We start from the raw sequence: 16,006 nt of genomic DNA, 5'->3' as shown, positions 1-16,006 counted from the left end.
TAAGCTAATGTTAATGTTCACTGCACAATTGCTAATTATTTTTGTCGATTCTGTCTATAAATAGTTCTGGTGAATGTGTATCAAGATGAAGCATACAAAAATTCATATGAAACAGTTGTTTAACAATAGCGATTATGTAGGTTAGCTACTAACGTTAGCTTCTCCGAAACCATATATTTTTTAAACATTTGTCCCTAACCTAGCCGAGTGAACTTGACTATGAATATTAACATTGAAATTGTGGAATGCACTACAGTAACTGTTTTTGCCTAAAACACAAACAATGCATCACTATGCTGTGCAGCTAAGTAATTATGGAATTAGAATACAAAAAAAAATGTACCTTGACATATGTCTATAAAGGTTTAGAATACAATACAGATCAAATGATTTGCACTAGTTTTAGGCTTAAGCCAACCTTCCACTGGATGCGTAACAAGCATAATGAGCTACTTTTAGAATGGCAAATTCATATTTCCAGTTATGTTGGTGGGAGTAATATAAAAGGATATAAATTATATAAATATAATACATTACAAACACAGTAAAATGGAAAAGTAACTAATTTCTTTGAAATGACAGGAATAAGTAATAAATAATCCATTACAGTTTTGAAGCAACTTGCCCAACACTGGCTGTGAGGGAGCTTCACCTTCATGTGTTAATGGCACTTCTGCAACCCCAGCTTTGGTCAGATTGTTACATTAAGCTTCAAACTTGATTCATACATTTTCATTGAGAGACAAATGTTGTTCATGTGTCTTTGCTCCTAGACAATTTCTCCTCTTGGACACCAGTTCCCCCTTTGGAAAACAATCATTCACAAGGAACGGGTGAAGCTGGTGGACATAAATATTTAGCTGTGAGTTGATAAAGTTGTAGAAACATTCGCTGATTACTTTTCCTATGAATATATATATATATATATATATATATATATATATATATATATATATGATTCCCCCCTACTTCACGGTTAATGGGGGGTGTCAAACCCCCGCAAAGTCTGAAACCTGCGAAGTAGGGTATCAGTCCCTAGATTTCTATGTACGCCCCATTATAGCCACTGTAACCATAGACAATCCTTTTTTTTTTTTTTTTTTTTGGGGGGGGGGGTATTTTTTGTGTATTTTATTTCCTTTCTCCTATTATTTAACATTAAATTATCCTTATCAACATTATTGTATATTCATTAAATAACTAATATTACTTAGTTTGTTGAGAATTTGTTCTCAGGACTGGTTATCTGCACCAAGACTCCGGTGAAAGAGTACGCAAGTCATCACATTGAACTTCACATTTATTTTGGCTCATGCATGGTGTATCATGTAGTATCTGTTGAATAATAAATCAACAACAATGTTAAAGTCAGTCAACTAACATATAAACACTTAATCTATGAATTTACTGTATTTTTGGCCGACATTAGCAGGTTAGTAATAACTAACAACAACTACTAACTATAAAGTGCAACCTCTACACAAATGAACACATAAACAGAATAAACACTCATCGCTTACTAAACATAGGCAGTAGCGTGCGTTATCAACATAAATGATAATAAACTATAAATATGAGCTTACGTTGTCATTCATTACATCTCCGTAACGAGCCGAATGACACACAGAGAACTTAAAACAGGAAACGGAAATGCAACGCGACCCGACAAATTAAAAACATCCATTTCAAAATAAGATTAAAAAAACATCACGAACTCTAACGCTAGAAGAATTCTTAACATAGTTATAAACTAATATTATTTGCTTATTTGATGAATACAGTACTGTATAATGTACTTTTTTGCTTTTTAAAATTTTTTTTCCATTTTTGCACATTTTTTCAATTATTTTTTATTTTGAAATATTTTTAATTTTTCCTGGAAAAACCCGTGAAGTACTGAGACCGCGAAGTAGGAGGGATCACTGTATACGTATATGGCTGAAAAGATTTACACAAGGTGGGTATATATAGTGAGTTACAGCATCCCTGTAATAAACATGTGACATACAAAAAAACAGTAAAATACTTCCTTGTGCACTTTGAAAATACCGTATCAAAGACTGTAATCGCATTTAATAACAGATTTATGAAGAGATAATGCAATAGTTTCACCTTTGTAAAGAAAACTGTCAGACCAATACTGATATCTTATAGAGCTGCATTTGAGTTTTATGTAATTAAATAAGGACCTCAGTGACGAGCATGAGTAAACAACATAACTGTGATCAGTACTACTAACCCTTCTTTCCATTAAACACTTACGCAAGAAAATGGATTTCAATGACTGCTATTTTGTTTGTTTCATTGTTTGATGATTCATGGAAGGTTACAACCGGTTTGAGTTCATTTCTGTGTCACCTGTGCTTAGCATGTGAATTACTGGTGAAGTAATTAATGATGCCAAGTAACACGTCATATTTGTGTCTTCTTCCCGTAACCTACAATCTGGCTTTGCCAGTTTGGTGCGTGGCGGTGGAACTCAAGAGATTTGTCAAGAAGAGCAGCAGATCTCGGATGACTACAGTCACAGCCCCATGCTGTTTTGTGATTTCGGGTACTGTACATACTTGAAATACAGGTTTGGTGGTCTTACTGCTGGGTAATTCTTCCTGACGCAACTCTCTAAAAGTTCCTTTGTGCAAAGGTGTTTCCAGCACCTCTGTGCCAATTAGCACCTTCCGGACAATCAGAGGGCATAGACGCGTCATATACTTTTACAGTAGATACAGTATTTATCTCTGACACCATTTTCTAACAGGGGAGCGAGGTGGCAAAAGTACTCACAACCATTACCCAAGTATTAGTCCAGGTACATGAGTAAAAAAGAGCCTCTTGTACCACTGTTAAGGGTTTAACTCTGCTTAAGCAAAGCAGTAATATATTGCTTCTCCAAATCTGATATTTGTTGTCATTCATGCTTCCTGGTCCACTTTTGTTGTCATCGCTGCTGTCCCTGTGTTTTATATTTTATTTCGGGGTGAAGGTTGAAAAATCTAAAATGGCTATTTTGATAATTCCATTGCAACAAGTTTGAGAGCTGCATTATGAGGCTGCATTCTAATGTTGGTAATTTAAAATGTTTAAATTGGTCCATCCCTCCAATTTCACTTTATTCCCATCACAAGTAAGTAGTGAGGTGACGTTCACCAACCTATTGCATCTTTTGAACTGTAAACGAGAGGAACTCAAGTCTTTCGTAAAGAGCTTTTCGTTCCCTTCCCCACCCGCCCCCCTTTCACCTCCGGGGGCTTGTCGTCTTTGGCGCAAGCTCAAACAACAAACAAAAACAATTCTCCACGGCAGAAGTCAGAACATAACAAGTCACACGAAGGGACAGAGTGGAGAGAAAAGAAAGAAAGGAGCAGAGAGGAGGACCTGCCCAATAACTCACAATTGAGTAGAAAGGAGGGTCCACAGGCTAGGTCAGATGTGATATCTTCTGCCAAAACATTACAGATGCAGCGTTCACGTTTGCTAGCCAATGTGTGTAAAGTGGTTTGTATAGTCAGAATTTGTATGTTATAGAGAAAATAATTTATTGAATGTTGATTTTTGAAAAACCTTTCCTGACGCCAAAATGAAGTAATGTTTGGCACAATTTCCAACATGCCTAATGTCCCACCTACTACATGAATTTATCCCAAATTCAACATTTAATTATTAAACAAACAAACATTTAATTATTAAAAAAAGACTATTTTGAATGTTGCATCACTTAAACTGTTAAAAGTATGAAATAAATTGTGATGTATTTCTGATTTAAGCATTAGCTATAAGGAAAACATTTATGTTTTGAAATAAGCGAAAAAACATGAAGGTGTCAGGGTCGGGCGTGGCAGGGAGGTAGGCGGGCGTGCTAGAGGTGGTGGAGGACCCAAATGCAGGGAGTCTTTGAGGCAGGGAATGCGTGTAATAATCCATGTTTATTTTTTGAGGGGCAGACAGGAACAAAGGCAGAGAAACAGAATAGCAAAAACATGAGCGGGCTGGCAAAACAGAAAAAAACACCGGTGGGCAGACTGGCATATGGGCGAGGACGTGAGCTATAAGAAAATGATTCGACACGGGTTGTAACAAATTTCCGGCTTAAATACACAAACACAAACTAATGACTGACGCGCAACAGGTGGGGAGGAAACAATAAGCAGGGGAAGCGGCATGGTGGACACACGAGAGGCAGGTAAACGTAGACAGGTGGACCAAATCTATACTAACGCTGGGTGACACAGGCTTGACAGAAACTATGAAAACGCAACAACAGAATCCCTCAAAATAAACCTACCACCCAAAATCCAACAGAACATGACATTAAGGTGCCACTTCTTTGACAAAAGACAAACCAGCAAAATACTTCCTAGTGCACTTTCTAGTTCGTTTTAGAGAACCTTTCCTGAATGACCAGCACCTTTTAAAGAACCAAAAAACCCCTCACTTGAGGTATTATTCCCTGGATTATTCACTCTGACTCGCGTTTTGCTATATTACAGTCGATTTGTTTCATGAGAGTATTTCTGAGGTGCTTTCTTGTAGTTTTTACAACTTGTAAGCACAGCGGCAATTTTGCATGTGGAACCTAAACAATATATATAGTTGCTTTTATCACAAGTGACACCCAAGAGGTCTCAAAGTCTTTGTATAGCCATAATCATAAAATACCAAAAGGCGAGTTAACCCAGTAATGCCTGATGGGAGTACATTAAGCGAGAAATGGTAGCTTTTTATTTTTTCATTTATTTTATGTAACACTTACACAATTTACTGTCGTCTCCGCCCAGTCGGAAACCAGGCATGTTTACTGTCACTCATTTCATTAATTTTCCACAACAAAATGTATTTCTCATCCTAAGTCAGTTAAAACCGACTCCAGTACAAATGACGAAAAGCTGTCAAGAACATGGAGGTATTTTAAGCAGTCGAGTAGCCTTACTGATTGATCAGTTAAGTAAATAAATGAGTGATTCAGTCTTGTGGGTGCTGTGACCATGAGAATGGAATGTAGTCTATAGAAAATAGATGGACTCCTGTGGGTATCCACGCAATTTTAATTGCCATGGATAACCATAAGGACCTAAGGGCAAATGTCACAGGTGCATCAGTGATGTGGGCTGGATTTGAAGCAGTCAGTTAATAAAACAAGGTGTCAATCAAAATCCCACTATACACACAAAGGGTTATATAAAGCAGATAAACCAAAGTAAAGATTAGACATGACATTTGCATGTGAGAATAGTCACACAAGAGGCTTCATTTTATTATCTTGTTGTCTGCTGCTACTGCGTGCACAGGTAAAAATGGCAAACCGCAAACCAACTGTCACAATAGAACCATAGTCATGTAGATAAGTGTGATAAGGTTCAGTCATTCAGTTACAGTAATTGCCATGGCTGTAAATGTATTCACAATATTATTACAAGTTAGACAAGAATAGAGTTTTTACAGTATTCTGGGATGTCACATTATAACACATTGTTTAAAAAAAGATAAGGAATAGTCAGCTTTATTTATATCAAACATTAAAAACACAGTCATATACAGTACATGCGGTGCAAGAAAAACAACAAACAACATGAGATAAGAAGTTCAATTACAGCATATTTATATTTAACTACATTGTTTGTCTCTGTTTTTTTTTTTTCATTTTTATGCAGCAATCTGCATTCTATGCACAAGTGACCTCTTATCCAATAGTCATCTGACATGTACAGTATCAACTAGGGCTTAAAGATTATAGAAAATAAACTTTTTTTCAAGGTCCTTCTCGAATGTATTTTTCATCAGTTCACTTTGATAACAACAAACAACACCAGCTGTATTGTGCATTATAGAATGTTGAGGTTTTCAGGAAATGAAGCATTAATTAATATGAAAGACAATGTATCTACTACAGTTTTAGTTTGGCACATCCTGCAAATTAATTGGCTTCAAAAAAGATATGTATTATTGATCTTCGACTTCATACATGGGAAGTTTATTTGTTTATTTTTAACCTCGCGAGGTATAAAAGATCAAGCATGTTTGATTCTTGCCTCAATGTGAGACGCCCCTCCACGCTCACTAAAGTAATTACCATTTATACATCAGCCTTTAAAGTTAGGGAATCAAAAATCATAATTATATTGCAAATGCAGTTAATCGTTCAGCCCTAGTTTCAACACGTCTTCATTTTGGACTATCTGATCTACTGTAAACACAATGGACTCTTTTTTTTCATAAGTGAGAATGTGTGCTTCTTGTAAAAACTGGTGCATCTTTGTGCTGGGACAAGTCTGGTTTATTGTCTTTAGGAATTTGACAGGCCACGCTTCTACGTGCCGACAGTGCATCTGATAATTTGGTGGCAGAATGGAGACTAGATTGGAGACCAGTTTAAAGCAAGTCCAACTTAAAGAGAAGATGGTATAAACCAATTTGGGGGAATTTAAGTGAAAACTGTCTGAATTGTTGTAAAATGCAATTAATTGAATGTGTTATTATTATTATTATTATTATTATTATTATTATTATTATTATTATTATTATTATTATTATTATTATTATCTTTGACTGCTAAATGTCACCCTAGGGCCCAGAACAACTATGTGGCTTGGATTGAGGTGGTGGTGGTGAGTTAACGCGTGAATTTGATTTTCACGATTTTCAAGTGGCCAGTTCACAGCAGTGATTTGTTCAATTTTACATTCTCTACAAGTGAGGTTGTGCTTTTAAACAGACTTTGTAACCTTACCATCTTCCAGTGAGTCCCTGTCTGTTTCTACATTGTGTATGCCTTTCCTCTACTGAATCAAAAGGTAAGGATGTGTTTACACCCATAGACGCAATTACACCTTTCGATCGGCATCTGTCCATGTAAATATCGAAAGAAAAAAAAACTATCCACGCCATGCACAGACTGCACTTTGCATTAGACTTCAGTTCAAACATGGAAAAACCACCCCATATAGTTCCTGCAAGATATTTTCAATTTTTTATGAGCTTGGCAAAAGTATGAAATCAGTTGTTATATGTCAATAAGGACCAAAAGTGCCAAAATTAAATAAATAAATGTAACATCAAATAAAGTCATAATTAATAAATTAAATGTTTCATCAATTGAACAAAAAATCATTAATTAATTAAATATGGAATTCGATACAGTATATCAATGTTTCATTGAATGGGTCGTTAATTAAATTACCAATGTTATTATTTAAAAGAAAAACCAAATGGAATTATTTATCTGTTTAATTAGTTCTTTCAACTGTTTTGTGTTGCAGAGTATTATGAATTCATTTTATCTGTCAAACTCTACCGTTAAGGTTTGATTTTGCGTCATAACTTCTGATTGTTTACCCTGCTCTTCAAGCCAAAACGGACCAGAGAAACCACCGTGGAGTACTTCTTAGGTCACTCTTGGGTCAGTGTGTGATCGGCAAGTGCAAAAATAAGTCCAATCACTACAATAAATTCCTACATTTAACATTGTATAAAATCGTTTTCTGAAGGCCCTGCTTCCACACATGCAGCAAAGTCTAAAATATCTTTACCTAACTCACTAGAAAGCTCATTAAGGTGCTTTGTCGTCCCGCCACCGTGTTTCCAAACCGCTTCAGGCCAAAGCAATGGATTGGACGAGATTTGAACACGCTTTGGCCCCGTCCACTAACTGTGACAAGCGAGTTTGAAAGATAAAATAAATTCATGAAACAATGGACATGAAACAATTGATTAAAAAGATTAATTATTTGATATGTATTTCTGACATATAATCAATGGCAAATGAATTAATCAACGATACATTTAATTCAACTTTTATTGACTTAATCCCATTTTTAATTACTTAATGAAGCATTTCATTATTTAATGTCAAATTAATTTAATTAATGAAACCTTTAATTGATTAAAAGTTTAGTTAATGAATGACTCTTAATTTATATCTTGAAACATTTATTTATTTAATTTTTGGCTCTTTCGTTATTAATTATGAGCCATCAAATTAAATAAAAATTACACAGCATTTAAGTCAATAACAAATATAAAATTACTTCTCAGACTCCTTCCAGCCTCTGGCATTCCTACCAAATTTATACACCAGTCTGCGTCCGTCTACTCGTTCTAGGATTTCCCTTTTGTAGTAATATCTGAAAAAAAAAATGAAGTTGTGAATTAGCAAGTGGATTTGAGAATCAATCATTATTATTTAGCACCTTCCCTTACTTTACAACGATAAAGAGTCCATGAAAAAAGAATAGTGAAGAAAAAGAAGAAAAAAGTGTACAGAAACCCACTCCTCCCACGCCCAAATAAATGCATACACACCTATACACACGTTAAAGATTGACAGTGAAGACTGGCTTGACGAGTCACTGAGAAGTATATGGACCAAGAAAAATAATTTATCGAAAGCTCCTAGTGGAGCAATCCACACGAAGCTGTGTCAGCGCCTGCAACCGCAGAGATTGGCGCCACAGAGACCACCATGCACCGAATAGAACAGGGTGGACTTTATTTATTTATTTAAGGCAATGTAGAAGGTACTATTTATCAATGGTATCAAAAGCCAAGCCTGAAAGGGAGTAGGCAGAAGAAAATGTGTCTAATCTTTGCTACTTCTTGCCAAATAATAGATTGTGTACAACAATTAACATATTTACAACAAACCATCTGAGAATTGCATCTCAGTGGCTTCACAGTATCAGTATTGAAATGTATCGGGGTAATTTAGAAGAGAAAATAATCCATGCATTTGAGCACAATTTTTACTTCCTCGTGCTTTAGCCTCCAATGAAATTTAGATCATGTGTTCATATCATTTGAGTGTACAGTAAATCCTTAATTGTACTGCTAACGCCAACTGATTTAGCAAGGGAAATAATCTGAATTACATACAACAGGACCAAAGAAAATCAGGATTAACGGTAATAAAATACAGAATATTATAAAAAGAAAATTCTCCTATGATTTCAGGAAAATCAAGGAAATCGGTCAGATGTGTTTTGCAGAGTTGGGATTAACTATTCACCAATGTTAATTTTCCCATGAAAACATTTACTCAACCAAGGATTGCTAGCTCACTAAAACTCCTAAATTATTATTGGTCTGTACGTGTTAGCTGCATTGTTGTACCTCATTGCCCGACTCAGCTTTTCGTATGTCATGCTGCTGTTGTTTTTCTTCTTGCCCCACAATTGTGCCACTTCTTCTGATTTAAGAAAGCGAAACACCCCTTCTGTCCTATCCTCCCACTTGATCAGTCCTGGATTGCGTTCGGGATGCAGCAGAATGTCTCTGATGAATTCCCACAAATGAGACCCCCTTGGATCTGTTTTGGAAAAATCAAGGTGGAATAGTCAAGGTAAATATCAATGCAATAAATTTGGAAAAAAAAAAAAAACCCACAATGAATTGACAAACGTATTAGGACACTAGCTCTGTCACTCTGTAGAGGTTATTGCTCATTTATCCAGAACTAAATTTGTGGGATTAGAGTTGGACATAAGAAAGCACCTGACTGTCTCTTTCTTCTAGTTCGTTCTGGTGAAGTTATTTTCGATAAAGACAGGGTTCTCAAGTTCATGCACACTAAATTCATCCAATCATGCGATTGTTGACTATAAATAATAGGACGATGCACACATTGTGACTACAATCTTGTAAAAACATTTTGATAAAATAAGAAATTAAGTGTTATTCCATCAAAATCGCTTACGGCTATACTGCCCTGATAACGCCCGATCTCGGAAGCTAAGGATGTTCGGGCCCGGTTTGTACTTGGATGGGGCGCGGCTCGGCGGAAGTGTGGTTAGCACATCCACCTCACATTTAGGGGTGCAAATTCAATTCCAACTCTCTGGACACTCTAGACTTCTCCGGCACTCCCAAAACATGCAGGGCAGGTGTATTGTTGGCAGTACATTGTTCTTAGGTGCAATTGGGTGCATGAATGATTGTTCGTTCCGGTGTGCCCTGTAATTGGCTGGCAACCAGTTAAGGGTTACTACTGCTACTGCCCAAAGTCAGCTGGGATAGGCAACAACATGCCTGCCACCTTTGTGAGCATAAGCGCCTATTGTAAATGGATGGAAGGATTTATCAAAATCATTTTAACTGCATGCGACATTAGGGTATCCCATTTCTAATTGTGACACCAACAAACCAAACGTGCGTTCATCATCCATCCATCCATCTATCCATCCTCTTCCACTTATCCTGAGTCGGGTTGCAAGCCAAAGATGTGTAACCCAGTCCTCTCTCTCCCCAGCCAATTCTTCCTAGTCTTCGGGGGATTTTATCCTCAGGCTTTCCCTGGCAAGCTGGGAGACACAGTCTCTCCAGCATGTCCTGGATTGTCCCCATGGTTTGCCTCCTGGTTGGAGTCATCTTAACCTGATGCTTGAGCCACCTTATTTGGCTCCATGAGAGGAAGCAAATCTTTGAGGGACAGCCTGGACACTCTGCAGCAGGAACTGATTTTGGCCACTCTTATCTGTGATCTTATTATTTTGATCATGACTCAGAGCTGCTGACAATTCATAAGGGTTGGAACATAAGCCACTCGGCATATTGACAGCTTCCTCTTTGAGTTTAGCGCTTTCTTTGCAATGACAAACCGCAAAAGTATGCGCCACACTGCAACAAAGTGCTCCATTCGAGGTCCCACACTTTTCTACCCCTACACCTTAACAAGACCCTAGATTGATTGAACTCCTCTATTGTCTGTCCGGGTCTCATCCCCAACCTGGATAAACCGTGAAAACATACAAATACATTATTTAGTACTGTAATTTTGAAATCAGATCAAAATAAAAGAGAAAATAGTGGTAGATGTTTAAGTACCAAGGTAATTAGAATCACAAACACTCCAAATGATGTGAACTTTGGACAACCAAACTGCAGGTCTATTATTGATTCCTATTCTCATAAAATCGGTACTGTATACATTTAAGAAAAGATGCGTTAACTATTTAAGAATTGTCCCAATAATGTTGTCTATCTGTGAATGTGCATTTCTCTTACTGTGTTTTTTGACCAGATGTTGACGATTGTAGGGCGTTTTCATTTCTAAGAAACAGACAAGAGGTCAAACTTTCATTCATGCAATTTTGTAGTATGTATGAATATGCAGCTAAATATTAATCACACAAAAAATATTGTATCCACTATTGACATAATATACAGTATTTAAATTTCCCCACCAGGGCTTGAAGGAGTAGGTGACACAGCTGGTACAGAAGGTTGAATCAATGAGTCATATACATCTATGCCGGCATAAGAAAAGGTGACAGATTAAAATATGCTTTGCTAGTTGCACTTACCAAATTTACTAATTTTATACATTTACAGTACCCGTTTGTGGATAGCAGACTTCTGAAAATGGACAGGAAATGTCTATCTCGAAATAAAAAAAAAAAGATAAAAATGATTGGAACAATTCGGTTTATGTTGTATGATATAATTCATGAATTTCCACTTGTACTGGTAATATTGAATTTCTTACACTCTGGTTTTAGTTCCATTTGGTTGATTTCCATCTGATAATCTGCACATGGACAAAAGGGCCAAAATCAAATTTGTGCAAAAGTCTTAACTGGTGTGAAACCTAATTCATGTACAATATTACAAAAAAAAAAGTTATAGTTTGCATAGTATAGTTTACTATCGGCATACATTTGACACTGATCAAATATGAAGAAGTATAAATATAAAAAAAATATAAAACTGCCAAGCAAAACTGGTACAAACACTATCTAATACCACAAGCAAAATTATTATTATTTATTTTTTTAACAGTGCGTGAAACGGGATTAGTCATACTTCTGTCATTGTATTCTGTATGGTGTCACATTAAAAAATAATGTAATTCGCCTGTTGTTTTCCAAAACGAAATGAAGCCACTTCCCCATTGCCAAAGAGAAAAATCAGAGCATAATGTTCCAGCATGACCACATAATGTATTTCCAGATTTATTATGATGTTAGCTGCACTTTACATTGTATCTGAAAATGAACATATTCCATGTGTGTGAAAATAAGAGAAGAAAATAGAAGGAGTGGAGGGCTTCAAATGGGAAATGATCATCATATAAGATCTTGCGTAGGGCACCACATTTGGTCGGGCCAGCCCTGGATGTAGTTCATTATAATGTAAATGATTCTCATATTGTAATATGCATAGGCAGAATGATACTCAATCTTAAACCTTAATGAAAATCCTAAGGTGATTTATTAGAACATTATGTAAACTTAGCTAGATTCTTGATCAAAACCGTTGTTCTTTCCAAGACGCGGCAACTAATTGTACCTATATACCATAGTTCAGTGAAAGCCATTTCTCTCTGTGACTTTATTCCATTTTTAAGGCACGTACCTGCCCACTTGAGCTGTGTTATGCTGTTGAAGAGAATGGGCCCCAGGCTTCCTGCAGCATGGACAAAGTCCTGGTAGGTCAGGTCACACAGCTGGCGGCCATCCATATCAAAGTTTTGGAAGGGGATGTTAGAAGCATCAATCTGGTTTATGTCCATGACCTGCTGCAGCCACTCCCACACTTGATATTTGCTCCAGAATTGCGGCTGAGAATCATGAGACCACAGGCGATTACTGGTGTACCCAGACATCACTATTGGAACTGGGGACACACATACCAATATGCAGTATTAGGTTATCATTCATGTATTGCTCCATAACCTCATCTTCTCATGCTAAGGATGCAGTTATGGACGCACTGATGTGACTATGCCTCACCATCAGGGTGATGATAGTTGGTCGAACCCCAGAAGTGAGGGGTGAGTTGACTGCCAAGACTGGTGTTTGAAGTGATGCTCATTTTGCTGCAAAACACATTCACCATTGCCAGTATGCCGCAAGAGAAGAGAAAAGTAAAGCTCAAGAAGTCAAATAATTATACAGTCTCAATGGTGACAAATACTGTCAAAAATACAGTGGAAGTCTTTTGCTTGGCTTAACCATTTTGACTCTCCAAGTCAATGCCCACTACATCACTGGCATGTGAGTGAGAATATTTTCCAACTATTTGGCAATTTACTCGATGCCATTGTTTCAACTTTCTGAAACAAAAAAAGTAAACCATATGAACCATAAGCTATTATTATGAAAGTAGTTGGCAATAACATAACCTGATTAATATGCAAATGGGATTTATTTTTAAACAAGTACAGGTTCACAAAAGGTTTAATTAAACCAGAAAAAAAGAACATGTTAAATCGTTCTACACAAGTGAACATTATTTTTTGAAGTGCTAATGATTTTACACAACATAAGTGAACATTATTTTCCGAAGTGATTTTATATATATATATATATATATATATATATATATATATATATATATATATATATATATATATATATATATATATATATATATATATATATATATATATAGTTTGTATGTATATGTACATATATATGTTTTTTTTTATTTTTATTTTTTTATTTTTTCTAACAAAGCCCTTGCAGTCCTGTATTCATATTGAATTCTCACTGTGGTGCTGGCTAAGTGGTAAACAAACAGATTTGCTTGTAATTTTGATACTTAGTGCAGGTTGTGGTTGCAAAATGGCTAAGACTTCACAGACATTGTTTTCTAGAAACAGTTGTCATTTTAAACGGTACAATAATGTTGTTTTTGTTGTTGTTTTGAAATACACCGATCGTTCAAAAGTTAACCAAACTACAATTGAGTTCGGGTCTTTTCTTGTCTATTCCCCATTCAAGAGCTGGGTCACACTTGTATAAAACCTCCTCACCGTCACCTTCAAGATAATAAAAAAACAGATCAGGCAAATCTGGTTTCAGCGCAGCTCATAATGATAATGGTTTTACAAAAAGGTAACCTATCACGCCAAACAAGATGCAGCTGTCATTATATTGAGGAACAGTGTCAGTATGTGCAACCAAGATTATTTTGTCAGATTCCTCAGAACCATGCGACAGAAATCACAATGCTAGAAACTACATTTCTACAACAAACAGTACATTTTCATGTTTGTGTCTTTAGTCTCTGACACAGTGGCTTTTATAGCTCTAATTTCTCAGTGATGCTGACAAGACGTTTAGTTTCACACATGGCAAACTTTTAATTTTTTTTTTTTTTTTAATGAATGAGACCAGAATATTTTAATATGACAAAAGATGGTAATAATATCCAGCAATATTTTGGCAGCCTACCAGTGCAGTAGATTGGTCCTCCCAGGTATACAAGAGGTCTCACTCCCACCTTAGTTGACTGATGATCATTGAAGTTCTATCAGATTACACGTACTCCTTACACAAGGCTTTACAGTAAGATAATGAAAGAGTTTGAACTTCTGACTGTTGGTGCTACTCACTACAATGAATATTTAATCCTTTAACTTCCTTATGCTATTCTAATTGGCTGTTCTTGTTTGTACCTCACAGGTAGGTATTTGCATAAACACACACATGCACACAGTTGGCACACGGTATTCCTTTATTCACTCTTGGCTCAGCTCCCACTTTCTCTCAAATCGCTCATTCAAAGATATAAAGTTTATGCTTGCAAAGAGACTTATTGCATCTGACACACTTGGATCTAGCTCCACAGAGCAAAAATGAAATTGTTCAGATAACTTCTTGAAATAATGTTTAACCTTTAAGAAGAAGAAAAAAGTGTTGTCATAAAGCACAGTTTGTTTTTGTTTCATCTTGAGAAATGGGGTGCTTGGAGTTTCTTTTTTAAAGTCATTTCACCTCAACAACAAAAGTAATGTGAACATATTAGGTGATCTTTGACTGTGGAGATTTTGTTATGTAGTAAAGCTCTGTTTTTGTCACCATAACTGCAGTAGATAGTACTGAGAAGTTACTCTTCTCCAGTAGAATTAATGAGTTTGATATTATTATCACGCACATTAAATGTTAAAATAACTTCAATTGACTAAAGCGGCCACTTCAGCGAGCGCACTTCGCCCTGCAACAAAGCCACGCTTCTTGTCAGACACAAGCCGGCGCTTGCTCCGTTCGGCTCTGATGATCACCGCCTGCCCGACACTCTTATTTCCACGGTAAGAAGACAATTTAATACCCCTAACCTTGGCTGTACCAGCACTTGAACATTTCAGGAGTGAGTCAGTGGCATGGTAACCAATGAGCTTGTAACCTGTGGAAAGTTGCTTATAGGCCATAGGGCTGCTGGCTGTCTATAGTAAAAATTTTAGAACCGCTAAATGACTGAAAACTACTACCAAGCGCCACCAAAATCTACATACACATTCCTATTCTTGTCCACTTCAACCTGTAAAAATATAAACACTTTTAACAATATTTTTTGATTATCACCCGATTACGGCATTTCCTCATCTGAGCTCGCATTTGCTGTCAAAAAAAACCCCGAATGACTTTGCTGATTATTTTTATATTGGTAGCAGGTTGAAGTGGAAAAAAGTAGCAGTGTGCATTTGAATTTTGATGGCAATCGCCAACCAGTTTAGATGATAACTGAATGTGACAGACACAACCAGGAATAGTTGCTGGCTTGCTCTGTCTTCTGTCTTTGGTGACATCTGGAATTATGCAGAATCCTCCAAATAATTTGTTGGAAACTGAAGAAAAAAAACCCCAACAAAACAAAATATTGAATCACTAAGGTTTTATTGACGTAGAATTTTAGTGTAAACTTAATTTTTACATACAGACCTATTACATAATTGCCAATGTTGAACTCAATCAAGCATGAGACAGATATAATGGATGCAACAATTCAGATCTACTGTGATTGAATTATTAGATTGTAATTAAATTACAGCACCAAGTGAATACCATAAATAAGGAACTGATGCAGCAGGAAACATTCCTATAACTATCAAATGAGCAGTCACACTCGTGCAAATAAAAAGTGTAATATTGCCCCTCAAAATATTCATGCGACATAGAATTTCCAGAATTAATGACATCATTGATTGTTAGACAAATTATGATATTACATTGGATTTTGTTTAAAATGCCAAATATTGTCCACTCAGGATTATCTGTGCATTTGCGAAATCACC

At 36.3% G+C, this 16,006-nt stretch overlaps 1 protein-coding gene across 2 annotated transcripts; it reads right to left on the bottom strand.

Annotated features, from left to right (window-relative positions):
• Positions 1-7,915: 7,915 nt before the first annotated feature.
• ehf (ets homologous factor) lies at positions 7,916-14,266 on the bottom strand. 2 transcript variants are annotated; one of them, XM_088417469.1, is made up of 9 exons: positions 14,166-14,266; positions 12,720-12,805; positions 12,343-12,603; positions 11,474-11,515; positions 11,323-11,364; positions 11,172-11,234; positions 10,993-11,037; positions 9,103-9,298; positions 7,916-8,117 (listed from the first exon to the last, which is right to left on the bottom strand). In XM_088417469.1, the coding sequence occupies exons 2-9, from the start codon at positions 12,799-12,801 to the stop codon at positions 8,018-8,020; spliced, it is 831 nt and encodes a 276-aa protein (XP_088273595.1). In that variant the 5' UTR covers positions 12,802-12,805; positions 14,166-14,266; the 3' UTR covers positions 7,916-8,017. The 2 variants fall into 2 exon arrangements, with proteins under 2 accessions (XP_088273595.1, XP_088273594.1); XM_088417468.1 differs by lacking the exon at positions 14,166-14,266 and having other exon boundaries at positions 12,720-12,826.
• Positions 14,267-16,006: the final 1,740 nt, after the last annotated feature.

Source organism: Hippichthys cyanospilos, chromosome 6 (genome assembly GCF_059441005.1).
Source record: "Hippichthys cyanospilos isolate Australia breed blue-spotted pipefish chromosome 6, RoL_Hcya_1.0, whole genome shotgun sequence".
Lineage (NCBI taxonomy): Eukaryota > Metazoa > Chordata > Actinopteri > Syngnathiformes > Syngnathidae > Hippichthys > Hippichthys cyanospilos.
This window is presented reverse-complemented; position numbering and strand designations above follow the sequence as displayed.